This window comes from Saccopteryx bilineata, chromosome 1, assembly GCF_036850765.1.
Source record: "Saccopteryx bilineata isolate mSacBil1 chromosome 1, mSacBil1_pri_phased_curated, whole genome shotgun sequence".
In the NCBI taxonomy this organism is placed as follows: Eukaryota; Metazoa; Chordata; class Mammalia; order Chiroptera; family Emballonuridae; genus Saccopteryx; species Saccopteryx bilineata.
In genome coordinates, this window is record NC_089490.1 from 100,826,269 (window position 1) to 100,841,169 (window position 14,901).

General features: G+C 43.5%; 1 protein-coding gene across 7 annotated transcripts in view; it reads right to left on the reverse strand.

The window, feature by feature from the left end:
* Positions 1 to 14,901, reverse strand: part of ANKS1B (ankyrin repeat and sterile alpha motif domain containing 1B) — a 1,089,048-nt gene that overhangs the window by 71,076 nt on the left and 1,003,071 nt on the right. For 2 of the 7 annotated variants that reach the window (XM_066262320.1, XM_066262357.1), the window contains one exon: positions 1,665 to 1,736. The exons of 3 other annotated variants lie outside the window; for them this stretch is intronic. In XM_066262320.1, the coding sequence (XP_066118417.1) occupies positions 1,665 to 1,736 (72 nt within the window). Of the gene's footprint in view, positions 1 to 1,664; positions 1,740 to 14,901 lie in introns of all 7 variants that reach the window. 2 more of the 7 variants (XM_066262314.1, XM_066262366.1) reach the window with 1 other exon arrangement.

A 14,901-nucleotide genomic window follows, 5' to 3' on the forward strand; every position in this document is an offset into this window, starting at 1 on the left:
ATGCTCTGCAAATACAAAGGGAAAATACTGTCTATATTCCTATTTTCTTCTTGAGAGAACTTATTTACATCCTAAGGATGTCAGTAAATAAAAGCCATGGTTCTGACTTAGCTTTCTAACATGAACATTAAGGTACGATGTTATCTAAGCCCTGTATTACTCTTTTTATATTTCTTAAAATTAATTTAATTGATTTTTAAAAATGAAGGCTTTTAAATCTTTTTTACTAGGAACTGCTTCCACCTATCTGCTTGTAAATTTAGATCTGAATATTAACAAACATTATTTCCTATTTCTTCAGAACACTTAATGAAAAACTAAAATGAATTTAAATGACAATTGTTAGTTTAAGGCTTTACTTTCAATAATTCTGGCAAATACCAGAGATGGGCTCTGCAAACAATCAGACATGAGATTTATGTGACTGCATTTACTTTCGGTTATCTCTAAGGCACTGAAGAATGCTACATATTGCTCTATGTGTATAAATATGTATATGGATATTTGGATGTGAATGTTAAGAAAAGCTTCCTCCAAACATTCACACATACGAAAGCAGAATGCTGCAGTAGTTCCTTTAAAAAAAAATCAAGAATAAAGAATGGTAGTTTGGTCAAATGCAGTTGGTTATCATGAGTTTGTTCCTTTTGAGGATAAAGAGCAGAGATGGGCACTTCTGAACATGAAAAGCAGGTTTCAGCATTTACAGGTTCAGGAGAAACTGCTGGACCACAGAGCAGCGGCACCAGGCAATGTACAGACCCGCACGGTCCCCGAGAGCCAGAAGTACCATGCACAGGAGGGGTGTGCCTGACGCGGCACCCCGAGAGAGGCTCTTCGCATGCCAGCGATTCTCAACCAATTGTCTTAACTTCTCAGACAGTGGGCTATCTGTTGGGAAAAATTTAACAGGATGTAAAAATAGGATTGTATTTTAAAATACCAAATGGAAAAATGCAAACATTAAAATGTTTCCTTTCCAAACAAAAATGAATTTTTTGAAAGTATGCAAAGGTAAAATGTGGATGGACATTTGAATACTATGAAGTAGCTCAGAGTAAAGTGGGTCATGACTTCACATACGTTCCAAAGATCAATTCAGTACTGTCAAATGGAAAAAGGCTGAGAACCACTTTTAGCTGTAACAGTGCCTCTCTTGGCTATACTCCTTCCACATTTGCATAAAACTTAACAAAAATATCATGCGAATCATACTCAAATTTATTTCTCACGAGTAAAGCACATGAACCTCTGAGAACTGTTAGACACAATGGGTTAAATAGCCTATGAACACGGGGAATAACACTGATATATATATATGTATATATTAACACACATATATATATATCAATTTACCCTTTTCCTTCTTCCTGTAAAAGCAAGTTAACACAGACACCTGGGATGAAAGCCAAAACTCACACGGGACAGATTTTAACTGTAGACTTCAAAACCAAGTATGCTCCTCATTTTAGGACAGTGTTTGCACATCAACTAGGCACAGTGAATGAAGTGTAATAGACAAGAAAAAAAAAACCTCAGGAGTTATTAGACATCACAAATTTTCTGCACAGTCAGGACATCATCTCCTATAGCCATTGACAACACTTTGCAACACATTACACAGCGCAAGTGCAGGACAAGAAAATAACCACTTGTAACCTTACATTATGAACCTGATGGATGGCTGAGAAAGGAAATCCAGCGTTCTGATTCGTCCATATCTCACAGACAGACGACTGCTGATATAAACAGAAAACTATCTCATCTTGTCAATATTTAAAACATGGCGGCTACCGAGGTAGCAGCAAGGAAGGGAAAGAGGAAAATAATAAAAAGCAAAGAATCACATTTCTTAAAAAAAAAAAAAAAAGAAAAAGAAAAGAAAAGAAAAGAAAAAAGCTAAAAAAATGCCCAAGGTTTAATAATTGATTTCCAAGCCATTCTTTTGCTTAAAAACATTTTAGGTCAGCTAGAATTAAAAAAAAAAAAAAAGATCATTTATGTATTACCGTTAAGTCAACGGAAACTACCAATCACTCCCGGAAAAGTAAGCTGTGGTTTGTAGTTGCCAAAGAGAATGGAAATAGCTTCCCTCTTCACATCATTCCTTTTAGGGATCAATATTTTCAAGAAGGATGGGGAGAAAACCTTTAACACAGGTCAAACATCTTTATTTTCTTATCTCCAAACGACCATGTGCAAAACAATGCAGTAAAATGACTTTGATAATTTGGCCATTGCTGATTTGATAACCCTAGGAGACATTTTCCCCTGGGAGTTCTCCAAGGCAAATCTCTGTGGCTGAGGAGGAAAGGAGTGTCAGCACCCTCCCTGCAGCAGGAGGGTGTGCTGGCAGAGGTGGCTGGGAGGAGGACGGAGCAGGAATGGGTAGGGTGGGGAAGCTCGGTTCTGTTATTCAAGCAGACACTTTGAGGAGCAGCACTGGTGCGCCTAATGAATCAGTTTGGCAGTTCGCTCTCTCCACCACACCATTACCAATGGAATAACTAACCATCGTTAGGAGCCAATAAGGTCTGCTTAGGACCAAATGCCAAACTAACCAACACCCCCCTCCTAGGAGTGTGAGTAGAAACCATCAAATAAACTGACTAGGCTCCTGGCTGACCTTTACAGAGTCCTTTGCCTGCATTCCATCATTCTAAAGACACCATGAAATTGAGTCACAAGAGATGGCAAGCACTGAGTGCATCCCACATATCCCAAGAATTCACGAGCGGGCACTGTAGAAATCAGAGCAGGAAGGAGATAAAAACACACCCGCAATCCAGTTTGGGAACCCAGCAAACAACACAACTAAAGAAAAAAAAATCAGCTTCCCCCTGGCTAAATGTTTCCCCCACCTCCACCCTCCCAGAAACACTCATCAGAAATTTAACATCTCTCTCCAGTTACAATGGCATCACCACACACACCTACACCTTTGCTTTCCAACCCTCCTGTCACCTGGATGGCTTGCTGGGGACAAGACTGTCAGGTTCCCAGTCGGTTCTATTAAGCAAGAAAGATCTCCGGGTGTGACCAAAAGGCACGGCCCACCAAATTCCCCTTAAACCAGCTCTTCTCAGTTGCCTCTCTCAACTCCATGTTATTTTCTCCACAGGGCATCTTGCTCTTCCTACTTAAAAAATAAAAATAAATCTCTAGCAGGTTAAGTTCTGGGCCCATTTTCCCCGCAGCCTTAGTCTCCAATAGCTGCCATCTGATTTAAATATATTAACTTCAAGCTTTCGTGGGATTACCATCCGAACAGGCACAGACTGACTCCCAGGATACCCTTGACCTTTTCAGCACTCACGCCCACAGTTCTGAGCTAATTCTTGTACATAAATCACATCTTCTGCACATTCACAGGCTGTCAGTGCTAGAAGTAACCCAGGGACCACCTGTCATTTGACAGATGAAGACACTGACATTCCGAGAGGTGAAGCGGCTTGCTCAGGTCACGCAACATGTCGGCCTGCTGGGATAGCTAGGAAGGGGAGCCAGCCTGGTCCCGACCTCACCGGAAGGCAGAGGGACTCTCCAGTCATATGATCCCGAAACAAGTATATGTACATGGAACTGGTTCATCAACAGCCTTAACTCCTCTGGGGTTCAAAGACCTGAAAGTTTTCTTGTTTTCCCATCATTGCTCCCCATGGGCCATGCCCAGTCCCCCCTCCGTAATGGGCAACAGGCCACATGATATTTCAGGAAGGCTGCATGACTTCCTGGTCACTTTGCGTCTTGAAGAATCCAGTGTATACAAAACTACAATATCATATCTGACTCAGACGTTGCTCTCCCTCATCACAGGCCAGTCTTGGGGCTCAAACAAGCTGGGGAGTCATGGTCAGCTGTGGATGCCCCCCAACCCCGAGCTCTGTGTCCTTCAGGTGCTTAGTTGGGGAGGAGGGTACAGAAGGGCCAGGCTTCTTTTTTTTATCTGGCAGGGACTGAGCTGTGTCTGATGGTTGTCAGGGTAACAGTAACTTAGGGAATTCTCTGGAGGCCCTGCAGGGGCAGGCTGGGGTCCCCACTACAGTTCCTGATGGGCAGGATCTGGCTCCAACCTGGCTTCCTCCACTTAGCCCTCCTTGAACACATGCACACACCTCGGGTGGAACGCAGGGGAGAGCGCCCCAGCCCAGCCACCCTGTGCACGCCCACTCGCATCACACGGACACATTCTCGTCATGCAGGTGTGCTACTCAGGGACCACCCCCTCTCTGCCAGGGCATCTCTCTCCAATGCCCTATTCTTCAGCTCAGGTTGGCGCTATGTGTATCTGCCTGCCAGCAGTTCAACTGTGGAAAGAGATGTGTTTCCCTTCCTGCAGGGTCCCCCATTCTGGGGAGCTGTCCCTCATGGAGGCCTTCTCACCAGGCTGGGAGCACACGGGACACGTGCTCTCTCCTCTCTCAAAAGAGGGAAGAAAGTCTCGTGTCTTCCCACGATGACTCAGACAATTCTCTGCCTTTCTCTAGCACCAATCTTCCACTACATGGGCTGGTAGCTGACAAGGGGTGTGTTCACCATCCCTTGGTAAACCCAAAACAGGGCGCATCTTTAGACTGTGTGGTATTTACAGGAAAATTCCCACCTAACTTCCTGCTACATGAATACATCTCACAACAGTCACAGAAACTTACCAAGTTACGGAGGAAAAAGAAGATCTCACGCCATACTTACATTTTTAAAAATTCATAAAATAATTTTCTCAATGAAGAAAAAACCCAACTCTAATCACATACACTGAAGAGTTTGTATGTGGCTTATATATCTTTTAAAGAAGTTAGAATGACTATTTTCCATTTATAAGCTATGTTTGAAACTTAGAAAAAGTAAAACCGCTATCATTTCCAATAATTACATGACTCATTGCAAATGGTACAGAGTCATACTTTAAAAATAGTTTAAAATAGAGGCAGTTAATGGTATTTTAGTTATGAAAGTAGTTTTTTAAAAAAAGCTTGTGCATTTCAGATATCACAGTTATTCTGTTGGCAGTTAAGGATTTATCAGCTCATAGAGCAGTAACTTAAGGTGGACCAACTGTAACTGGACCCTTTATAATATGAAATGGCTCTTCTGGACACATGGTTATTAGACTGAGTGCTGGAATAAATATTTTTAAATACAGAAGTTTCTACTGCAGAATTTCATTATATTTATGAGGACAATATTTCAGGGTATATATAACATGTATTAAAGTACCGAGTTCAGAAAAGTTTTGAGAAAGAAAATATAATAGAAGCAATAACATTTCTCTAGGGGCCCCAATTCCTAGAACAGTAGTGATTTAAATCTAAGTTTTAATTAAGCCTTGTCTTCACCGTAAAGATGAATAATAATAGTACTTGACCTACATATCTCACACGGCTGTTGTGCAGCTCATGGTAAGCGTCGTAAGACAGAGAACTTTTTCACAATTTCTAGGGCCTCACTTCCTAGGACCTCCAGAATACAGAAGGCCGTCGCATGTATGGACCGAATGAATGGAATCACAGAATGTGTTAAAAATGTCCTAATACCTTTGCTAATGGCAAGGCCCCACAGGGACATTAATGTTATTCGTCAGCATTTCTTGTTGGTCCAGGTGGTTGTTGCCACTTGTGACTTTAAACTAGTCACTGCAGACACTCTTTTGGTAAAATGCACCAGAAATTAACCCTACAGACTTGTTAAAAAAAAGTTCTCATTTTTCCTGATAAGGGCTGAAAAAATGTGGCCAATTTGGTTGAAGAGAGGAGGAACATTTGTAATTAGCATGCCTGTATGTTACAAGGCTGCTTGAAGACAATTCTATATAAAGGATGTTAAACATCCCTTTGCAATTTAATTTGCTTATTAATCTTTTCTCAATCCCTTTTCCATGTATACTGTAAAGGCTAATGTAGTTTATCTAAACCCAAATTACCATGAAATCAAAATAAATGGGGATTAAGTAAAGATACAGTAGTCTTTTTTTGTGTGACAGAGACAGAGAGAGGGATAGGTAGGGACAGATAACAGAGGAAGGGAGAGAGATGAGCAGCATCAATTCTTCGTTGTGGCACCTTAGTTGTTCATTGACTGCTTTCTTGTAAGTGACTTGACGGGGGGGGGTGCTACAGCAGAGTGAGTGACCCCTTGCTCAAGCCAGCGACCATGGGGTCATGTCTATGATCCCACGCTCAAGCCAGTGATCCTGCGCTCAAGCTGGTGAGCCTGCACTCAAGCCGGCGACCTCGTATTTCGAACCTGGGTCCTTTGTGTCCCAGTCCGATGCTCTATCCATTGTGCCACTGGTCAGGCAAAATACCGTAGTCTTATAACTGAGATATAATTAGTAATTTTTAAAATTCAATTGGGTGAGATTATAATTAATAATTTAATATGTATTTCTTTGACTATAAAAACAGAAATTTGAAGGTGTCTAATTGTATCTTTAGTTCAGACCTGTCTGCTTACTCTGGAAACATTTTCTTAAAATACAACATATATCTTGCTCTTGTTACCATCTGTATCTCAGAGGTTATCATGAAATAAGTTCAGAAAATACAACATATCTGCATTGAAATCTAAGAATAAAATAAAAGCATATTACCTATCTCTAAGGTTTTCTTCCTAAGGGGGACTTCCTGTTCACTTGGGAGCAATCCAGTTCTCTCCCCTGCATCATCCATTTCCCCCTCGTTACTGGATGGAGCAGTCCCAAAAAGTGCCGCAATATCTTCCCCTCAGAGCAAACAGGCTCCTTTCCTTGGACCCAACATCCTTCTTGAGGCCCTGCTCAATTTCTGTTCTTTAAGAAGCTAAGCTCCTCAACAGGCATCCACACGGCCTCTGCTGTCCCTTTTCCTTTTGCCCCTTTTCCTGTTGTCACCTGAGCCCCCTGTACTGAAACTGCTCTTCGCAGGACCCCCCCCCCCCCCCACTCCGCCAACTCCAGCTGTTCATCTGCCTTGACCTAGCCGACGCACCTGGTCACTCCTTCCATTTCCCAGCTTCCTTTGCTGGCTCCTATGACCCGATCATCCTCTGATCCCTGGGGCATCAGTCCTCAGTCCCTTTTTCCTCTCTCTGAGCAGTTTCATTCTATCCCACTGTCAAATGTGTATCTCCAGCCCAGAGCTCTCTTCTGATCTCCAGACTCAGATATCCAACCATCCTCTTGACACCAGCACTTTGATGATTAATAGGTATCTTTTTTTTTTTTTTTTTATTAAGTGAGAGGTGAGGAGGCAGGGAGGCAGAGAGACAGACTCCTACATGTGACCTGACCAGGATCCACCCCATAAGCCGCCTATCGGGCAATGCTCCGCCCATCTGGGACCACTGCTCTGTTGCTTGGCAACTGAACTATTTCAGCGACTGAGGAGAGGCTATGGAGCCATCCTCAGTGCCCAGGGCTGACTTGCTAGAACCATTTGTGCCATGGCTATGAGAGGAGTGGCGGGGGAGGGGGGAGGAGAGGGGTGGAGAAGCAGATGGTTGCTTCTCTTGTGAGCCCTGACCAGGAAACGAAGCCAGGACTTCCAGGTTTGACATTGGGCTGGGCCTGTGTGTGCTGGGCCTACACTCTACTGATGAGCCAACCAGCCAGGGCCTAATAAGTACCATAACCTTAAATTAAACTCCCCAAACCAAGTTCCTGAGTATCTCACCTGTGCGTTAAGCTTTCTTACCTTAGCATGCGCCAAACTCCTTCTTCCAATTGGAGTCATCCTTTTACTCACATTGCGCACTTAGCCCAGGAAGGAAATCCTATTGAATCTACTTCTAAAATCTTCTCACCCTCTTATTACTACCAGGTCCAAGCCACTACCTTTTCTTACTTGAATGACTGCATTTGCTTCCAAACTGGTCTCGCTGCTTTCATCCTCGTTCCCTTTGTCCTTTTTCTCAATACAAGAGCCGACAGGATCCATTTAAAAAGAAAGCGATATCATGCCACTTTGCTTAGAAGAAAAGTCAAAGCCCTAACAAAGGCCTGCAAAGATCCCCATCCTCTGGCCCCGCCCCCGCCCCTCTGCCCTCCCCCCCCCCCCAGCCTCCCTCTCATCCCTGGTTCCACAGCAAAGCACAGTCTGGCTTCAAAGCCTCACAGTTGTTGCCCCCTCTGCTGGGACTGTTCTTCCCCATGTGCTGCAGGACCAGCTCCCTCACGTCCCTCAACGTCACCTTCTCAGAGAAGCCTTCCCTACACACCCAGCATTTTGTACCCAAGTCAAGTCTATGCGCTCCATACTGGAAAGGGATTATTATTCTTTCAAGCAGAAATTGAAAAAAACTTCAGCACATAAGCACCTGTTTCCCTGGCACCCAGGCATTCATTCAAAGATAGTTACTGCTCATCTGTAGGGTGCAAGGCTTGGGTCACAAGTGAGCAGTGTCCCACCCTGCTTTTAACCGATGTTTATGCGATGGAAGTGGCTATGGACGCCATCCTTTTTGCCATTGGCAGAACCAGCAGTAAATTGGGAGTCAGAGGCTGGTGGCAGGTCTTGGAGTGGAGCCAGACAACGACGAGCCCTCCATCACCTCAACAACACCGACAGGGCTCTGAGGCCCTTCCGGGAGCCAGCCGAGGCTGCAGCGCTCGTTTAATAAAGATACTCGTATGAATCGAGCCCTCTGGTCAGATTCTACAGAGATGAAATTTTCTGCCTTGTTCTAGCCCTGAAAAAAAAATTAACTTTTCCTGTTCCTCCCTTATGTTTGTCATAATTCTTTCACACTACGGGGTGCTTAGAATCGACCAGAAAGAATCCAACAAGAAAAAAGAAAAGTTCGGAGCAGAAGTTAATGGAATAATCAAATCAATCCCTTCTCTGGGATGACAGTGCTTCTAAAATAAAAACAAAAACAAACTTGAAGAGCGAACGAAACAGCTTCAAAGGCAAAAGAAAAAAGGACAACTCGACAAAGGAGGCCTTGGTCAGCAGCCGGCAAACTCCACGGCTCTTGAGCGGAGATGAAACGAGACAGGATCTGCCCAAGAATGACGCTGAACAAATTCAGTTCAGTCAAGGAATAATGCACCCAACACCCTGTTTGCATCTCTTCTTCCTGTAGGAACAGCCCCGCGGCCTCTTCTGGGCACTATACGACCCTGCCTGGAAATCAGAACATCACCCACCACCGTTGTCTGTCCCGAGTCAGCCGCAGGCCGGTGTGGTGTCCCTTCTCCAGCTGCAGGGGCGGGAACAGCCTCGCAGGTGAGTTCTGCGGTATGCCCACGACCCCTGCACCAACTGCGTGGGATTCTTCTCTTCACCTGCACTGTGGCCAACTCAAGTTAGGGTTTCTTACCCCTGGCCCTTTTCTTTATTTGTTCTTTATTTATTTTCTATTGTTATAATTGAAAAAAAGTCTTTTCAATTTTTCAATTACAGCTGACATTCAACATTATATTAGTTTTAGGTGTATAGCACAGTGTTAGACACTTACGTAACTTAGGAAGCGATCCCATAAGAAGTCTTGTACCCTTGTGGCACCATAACCCGCTGACCCTTTCAATAAAAGCTTTCAGATGAATGATTTAATTTGCAGGGAATGCTAGACTCAAGAAAAAAAAATGTTGCTTCCTGTCATTTCTCCACCTTTCTGAAGGGCAATCCTCACAAACCTTTCTGATTGTGACTTTCCCCCCGTGTCTACAGGGAACTTCTCAGACAGACTGGTAGTCACCTGCTGGAAGTGAAAAGCCAGGCCAACAGTTGTTTCTCCATGTGTGACCTACCAATGCTGGTGTCAACATTCATCAATCTAGCAACAGTGGAAGAAGTAAACACCGCATTTGGTCCCATCGTAAGTACACTGGCATAACATATATTCTCATATTATCTGCATTCTGCCCAAGTTTATGGTTCTCCCTTCCCTCCCTCTCTCCCTTCCTTCTTCCCTGCCTTCCTCCCTCTCTTCCTTTTCCTTCTCTCCCTCCTTCCCTCCCTACCTTTCTCCTTTCCTTCATTTCTTCCTTCTTCCTCCCTCTCTCCCTCTTATCCTTCCAACTTTTATTCTGATACTGATAGCACATAAAATAAGCCTTCAGCTGCCAAGTAGGCGAGAACTATAGGCTATGTGGTTCCTGTTATTCATCTGTAGAGATAATATATAACCTGCATTCCCTAGTATGACAGTTGTATCCCTAAATGACATTACACAATTATTTATAAAATCTCTTCACAAGAAAAAAATAGAGCAGAGAAAAAAAATGGAACACTAAATCCAGATTTCGTTGTATAGCTCCCCAGGTCCTCTGGGAGTGGCAGGAATGTAAGTCAACCGAGATCATGCTATTTATTGCAATATGGGCTATTTAACTTGTTCTACCTCCAAGTTTGGATGCCACCACAAACAGGACAACTAAAAGGCAGAAATATTAATAACTCATTCAGAAAAGCAGCGATCAGCTTTTTATCATAACAGGAATTGCTGCAAAGAAACTCGATTTTGCAAAGTAATGTTGTTCTTTGCCTGTAACATCTCTTTAAAATATACATTATGTTCCTTTCTTGTAAACTGAAGCTGTCATTTCCTCTATTTAAACCCACTTATTAACTTTATGCTCAACGTTGCTTCCGGCCTCTGGTAAGAAAAGAGGTATTGGACAAACTCCATTATTTCCTCATTTTATCCTTGTGGTAAATATTGGGATAAAAGATCTCGCTGAACGATGATCTTAAATGATGCCAACCTAAGGGGTCTCTGTAGAAAGTTACAGTTTTTCCCTCAGTTCTGTCTGTTCAACACTGAAATCAATACATCGTAGGGTCGCTTGAATGGCATGCTTTTTAGAGATAGGCTTTTAAAATGAGCTCGTGACATATTCAGGAAGGATCACTAATACACAGAGTGTTGACCAAGTTTTAAAAAAGCATGGGCAGACTAGGATTATTGGATAAACCTGATGAAACTATGGTAGCTGGAAAGTAATAATATTAATGTAAAATCCTGCATTAAGGTTGAACACACACACACTGCTGAGGGTTGAGAAGGGAGGCATGGCTCATGGCCATTAATGAAGGCTGGAAAACTTCCAGAGCTGGGGAAATAGGACGTTGTGTAGCCCATGTCCCACTTACCAGAGTGATATTGGCAAGGAGCTGGGTATGGGTTAATATAGTGAGGGGAAGACATCAGACTGTCTTTAGTCTTAAAGAATTCTTCTCAGCCTGGCCGGTTGGCTCAGTGGTAGAGCGTCGGCCTGGCGTGCAGGAGTCCCGGGTTCGATTCCCGGCCAGGGCACACAGGAGAAGCGCCCATCTGCTTCTCCACCCCTCCCCCTCTCCTTCCTCTCTGTCTCTCTCTTCCCCTCCCACAGCCGAGGCTCCATTGGAGCAAAGTTGGCCTGGGCACTGAGGATGGCTCTGTGGCCTCTGCCTCAGGTGCTAGAGTGGCTCTGGTCGCAACAGAGCGATGCCCCAGATGGGCAGAGCATCGCCCCCTGGTGGGCATGCCGGGTGGATCCCGGTCGGGTGCATGCGGGAGTTTGTCTGACTGCCTCCCCGTTTCCAACTTCAGAAAAATACCAAAAAAAAAAAAAAAAAAAAAAAATTCTCCTCAGCAAGAGAGAGCAGGTTTCTCCTTGTTGTTTCAGAGATAGCATTATCTGTGTAGGAGGTTTAGGCAGGCTTCTTTCAATTCAATATAAGACAAAGGTTAGAACTTTGCCAATGACGGGGCTGCTTCATAAAGTAGGGGCTTCCTTTCCAGTGAGAAGTGTAAGCAGAACCTTGTGACTGTCTGTTAAGGATGCATTAGAAAGGGTGCTACACCATGAGACAGGACTAGATAGATACATCCTCTGGGCCCTTCCCACACTCAAATCCCGTTTTTCTTTAATAGAAGAATAGAAGATTCTCCTAGGCCTTAATGCATAGAAAGAACTACAACCTTGTATGATGCTGAATTCAAAGCTCATTAAAATAGCAACCCACACAGAAAGGGGGTCACACCTCATTTCACAACTGTAGACATGAAGCAATTGTTTGCTACCCCTGATTTGTAAAGAATGAAAAACTGGATGTCAAGAGCGAACAGTATTTATTTATTTATTTGTTTGTTTATTTATTTAAATTTAGTGAGAGTAGGGAAGGCAGAGACAGACTCCCACATGCGCCCAGACCAGAATCCACCTGGCAAGCCCACTAGGGGGCGATGCTCTGCCCATCAGGGACCCTTGCTCTATTGCAACCAGAGCCATTTTTTAGTGCCTGAGGCAAAGGCCATGGAGCCATTCTTGGTGCCTGGGGCCAACTTGCTCTAATCAAGCCCCGGCTGCAGGAGGGGAGAAGAGAGAGAGAGGTGAGAGAGAGAAGTGATAGGGGGAGGGGTGGAGAAGCAGATGGGTGCTTACTGTGCACCCTGACTGGGAATCGAACCAGGGACATCCACACGCCAGATCGATGCTCTACCACTGAAACTTCCCTTAAGTAGAAAAAAGCCTGTATGGGAATAGAACCAACCCAGAAGAACGCAGAGCCAGAGGGCAAGATATACAAGTACTGTACCGGGATCAGGTCTACCTGGGCTTTGTAGCGAAATGATTCCAATGCATGTCCTTTTATGCTTAAGACCTCTTGAGTTGGATTCCTGTTACTTCCCTACATCCAGATGAGTCCTTACTAGCACATGACTTTAGTCATATACAAACGGAATGAACTCAGATAGCACTGCATAATCAGCCCCATTTCCTCTAGACATTACAAAACCCTCTATTTTTTTTAACACTGGGGAAAAAAAAAAGGAAGAGAAGGAGAATAATAGAATTTTCCTACCCTTGAAAATTTAGCAAGGTCAGAGTATAACAGCCAAAATTCTGACCTGTGGACCCAAGAACTGGACTGAATATAATGAGAAACAGTCCAAAAATTTAACAAGTGGAAAGAGCCTGGCGCGCCTCTTTGCGACCAAGCGGCTCGGTGTCAGCACGCCTGAGGCACCATGAGTGATCACAAAGGCACGACTGCTGAGACAGGGCTTTTATAGAGTGTCAGCTCTCTTATTTATTTAGTTAAAAACGGGATCTTTTATACAGATTTTTTTTTTAATCCATGGTCTAGTTTTAATTGGCAACATTCACCTTGATAAAGTCCCAGCGCATGGAGGGAAGGTAGAGATAGTAGCGCTCCCCTAGCAAAATGCCTAGTGGTGTTCAGGTCTGCCCAGCACCTGTCAGGAAAAACTCCTAGCTGTCTAATTTGCCTCACTGATGGGTTTGATAGAGAGTAAAAGAACCAAGACTTTTAAGATAAGTATCAGAACCTAAAAATGCTCCTACTTTTCCCATTATTATTTTTTTTAAGATCAATGAACAGGATAGCCAGTAACTTGTCAATGTGGCCTGAAGGACACTCACAGTATTGGAATTTCCAACCCCAAAGTTGTCACAGGGAGAGCAGTGTATATTTTGAGAAAAGGCAATTAACTGTTCCACATTCATAAACAAGGTGTGCAACCCATCAGATTTAAGTTTCAAGTATGAAAACCATATTTTCCACTTTTGCTTGGTATAGTGCCTTTAGGAATAGATGGCTGGTGGTCTAGAGTTCCTGATTTGAAACAGGGCATAGACAGATAGTATCAATATCCCATTATCACTGAAACTGGTGTGTTGGCTTGTCAATCTGACCAGCTGTCAAATTGAGAGTTCCTGATGGAAGAAAGAGCTTACTGAGTTTATCCTTAACCCTTCTTTTTCATTATATAGTATCAGTCTGTGTTTAAGTATCAGAGTTGCTCTTTAGGCCTTCATGGAAGAAAATATTGAAGCCATGTACAGGCTGAGCCTTCTTAAAGTAGTGGTTAGGTGATGGAAATCTAAATTTAAAAATAGTCACTAACGACCCTGGCTGGTTGGCTCAGTGGTAGAGCGTCAGCCCAGCTGGATATCCCAGGTTTGATTCCCAGTCAGGGCACACAGAAGAAGAAACCATCTGCTTCTCCACCTCTCCCCCTCCCCTTCTCTCTCTTCTCCCCATCCTGCAGCCATGGTTCAACTGGTTCAAGCGAGTTGGCTCCAGGTGCTGAGATGGCTCCATAGCCTCTGCTTCAGACACTAAAAATAGCTCAGTTGCCAAGCAATAGCCCAAGATAGGCAGTGCATCACTCCACAGGGGGCTTTCCAGGTGAATCCTGATCAGGGCACATGCAGGAATCTGTCTCTCTGCCTCCCCTCCACTCACTGAATAATAATAATAAAAATAGCCACTAACTTATGGGCATTTAAAAATGATATAACACAGTAATAAGAAAACTTGCATAATTTGAGTATGGGGAGGAATCACTTAAAATGCTGTTGCTATTTTCTAAAGGCTGAATATATAAATCCCCATAATGCCAGAACAGTGGGAAGAATTTCTAGGAACAACAGGCTTTCCCTCCTGGGAAGGTACAAAAGAATAAATTATGATCTTCCTTTTTTCCCAGAGATGGCTAAGCATTTGCCTCATGGCTTTTTGACATATACATGCTTCTCTAGTTAACAAGTTTGTGTACTGTGTATTTCAAACAAGTTCTAAATCTCATTTAAAGGAAAAAAAAATAATCCTTTCTTGCTCAATGCTAATCTTACCCCATTACAGCGATAACATGCTAATTCTATGAGATTTTCCTTGCTACACACTTTGGTACCCTGTACTTGCAGGGAACTAGTTCATCTCTTGTCTGCTTTCCTTGGCTTTGATGATCATTCTGTACAGATCCCTTCTCCATCATGGTAGATGCTCCTTGGGAGCCTTCATAAAGAGGAAAATCCCAGTTCCATTCTCAATATGCATTCAAAGCATGGATAACACTAGAACAAAGAGACTGTTTTTATAGAATGCTATAACCATCTGATAGCTTTGGCATTAACTGGCCCTATGATGAATCGGGGACCTTTGAATTAGGGACTGACAGGTGATATATACC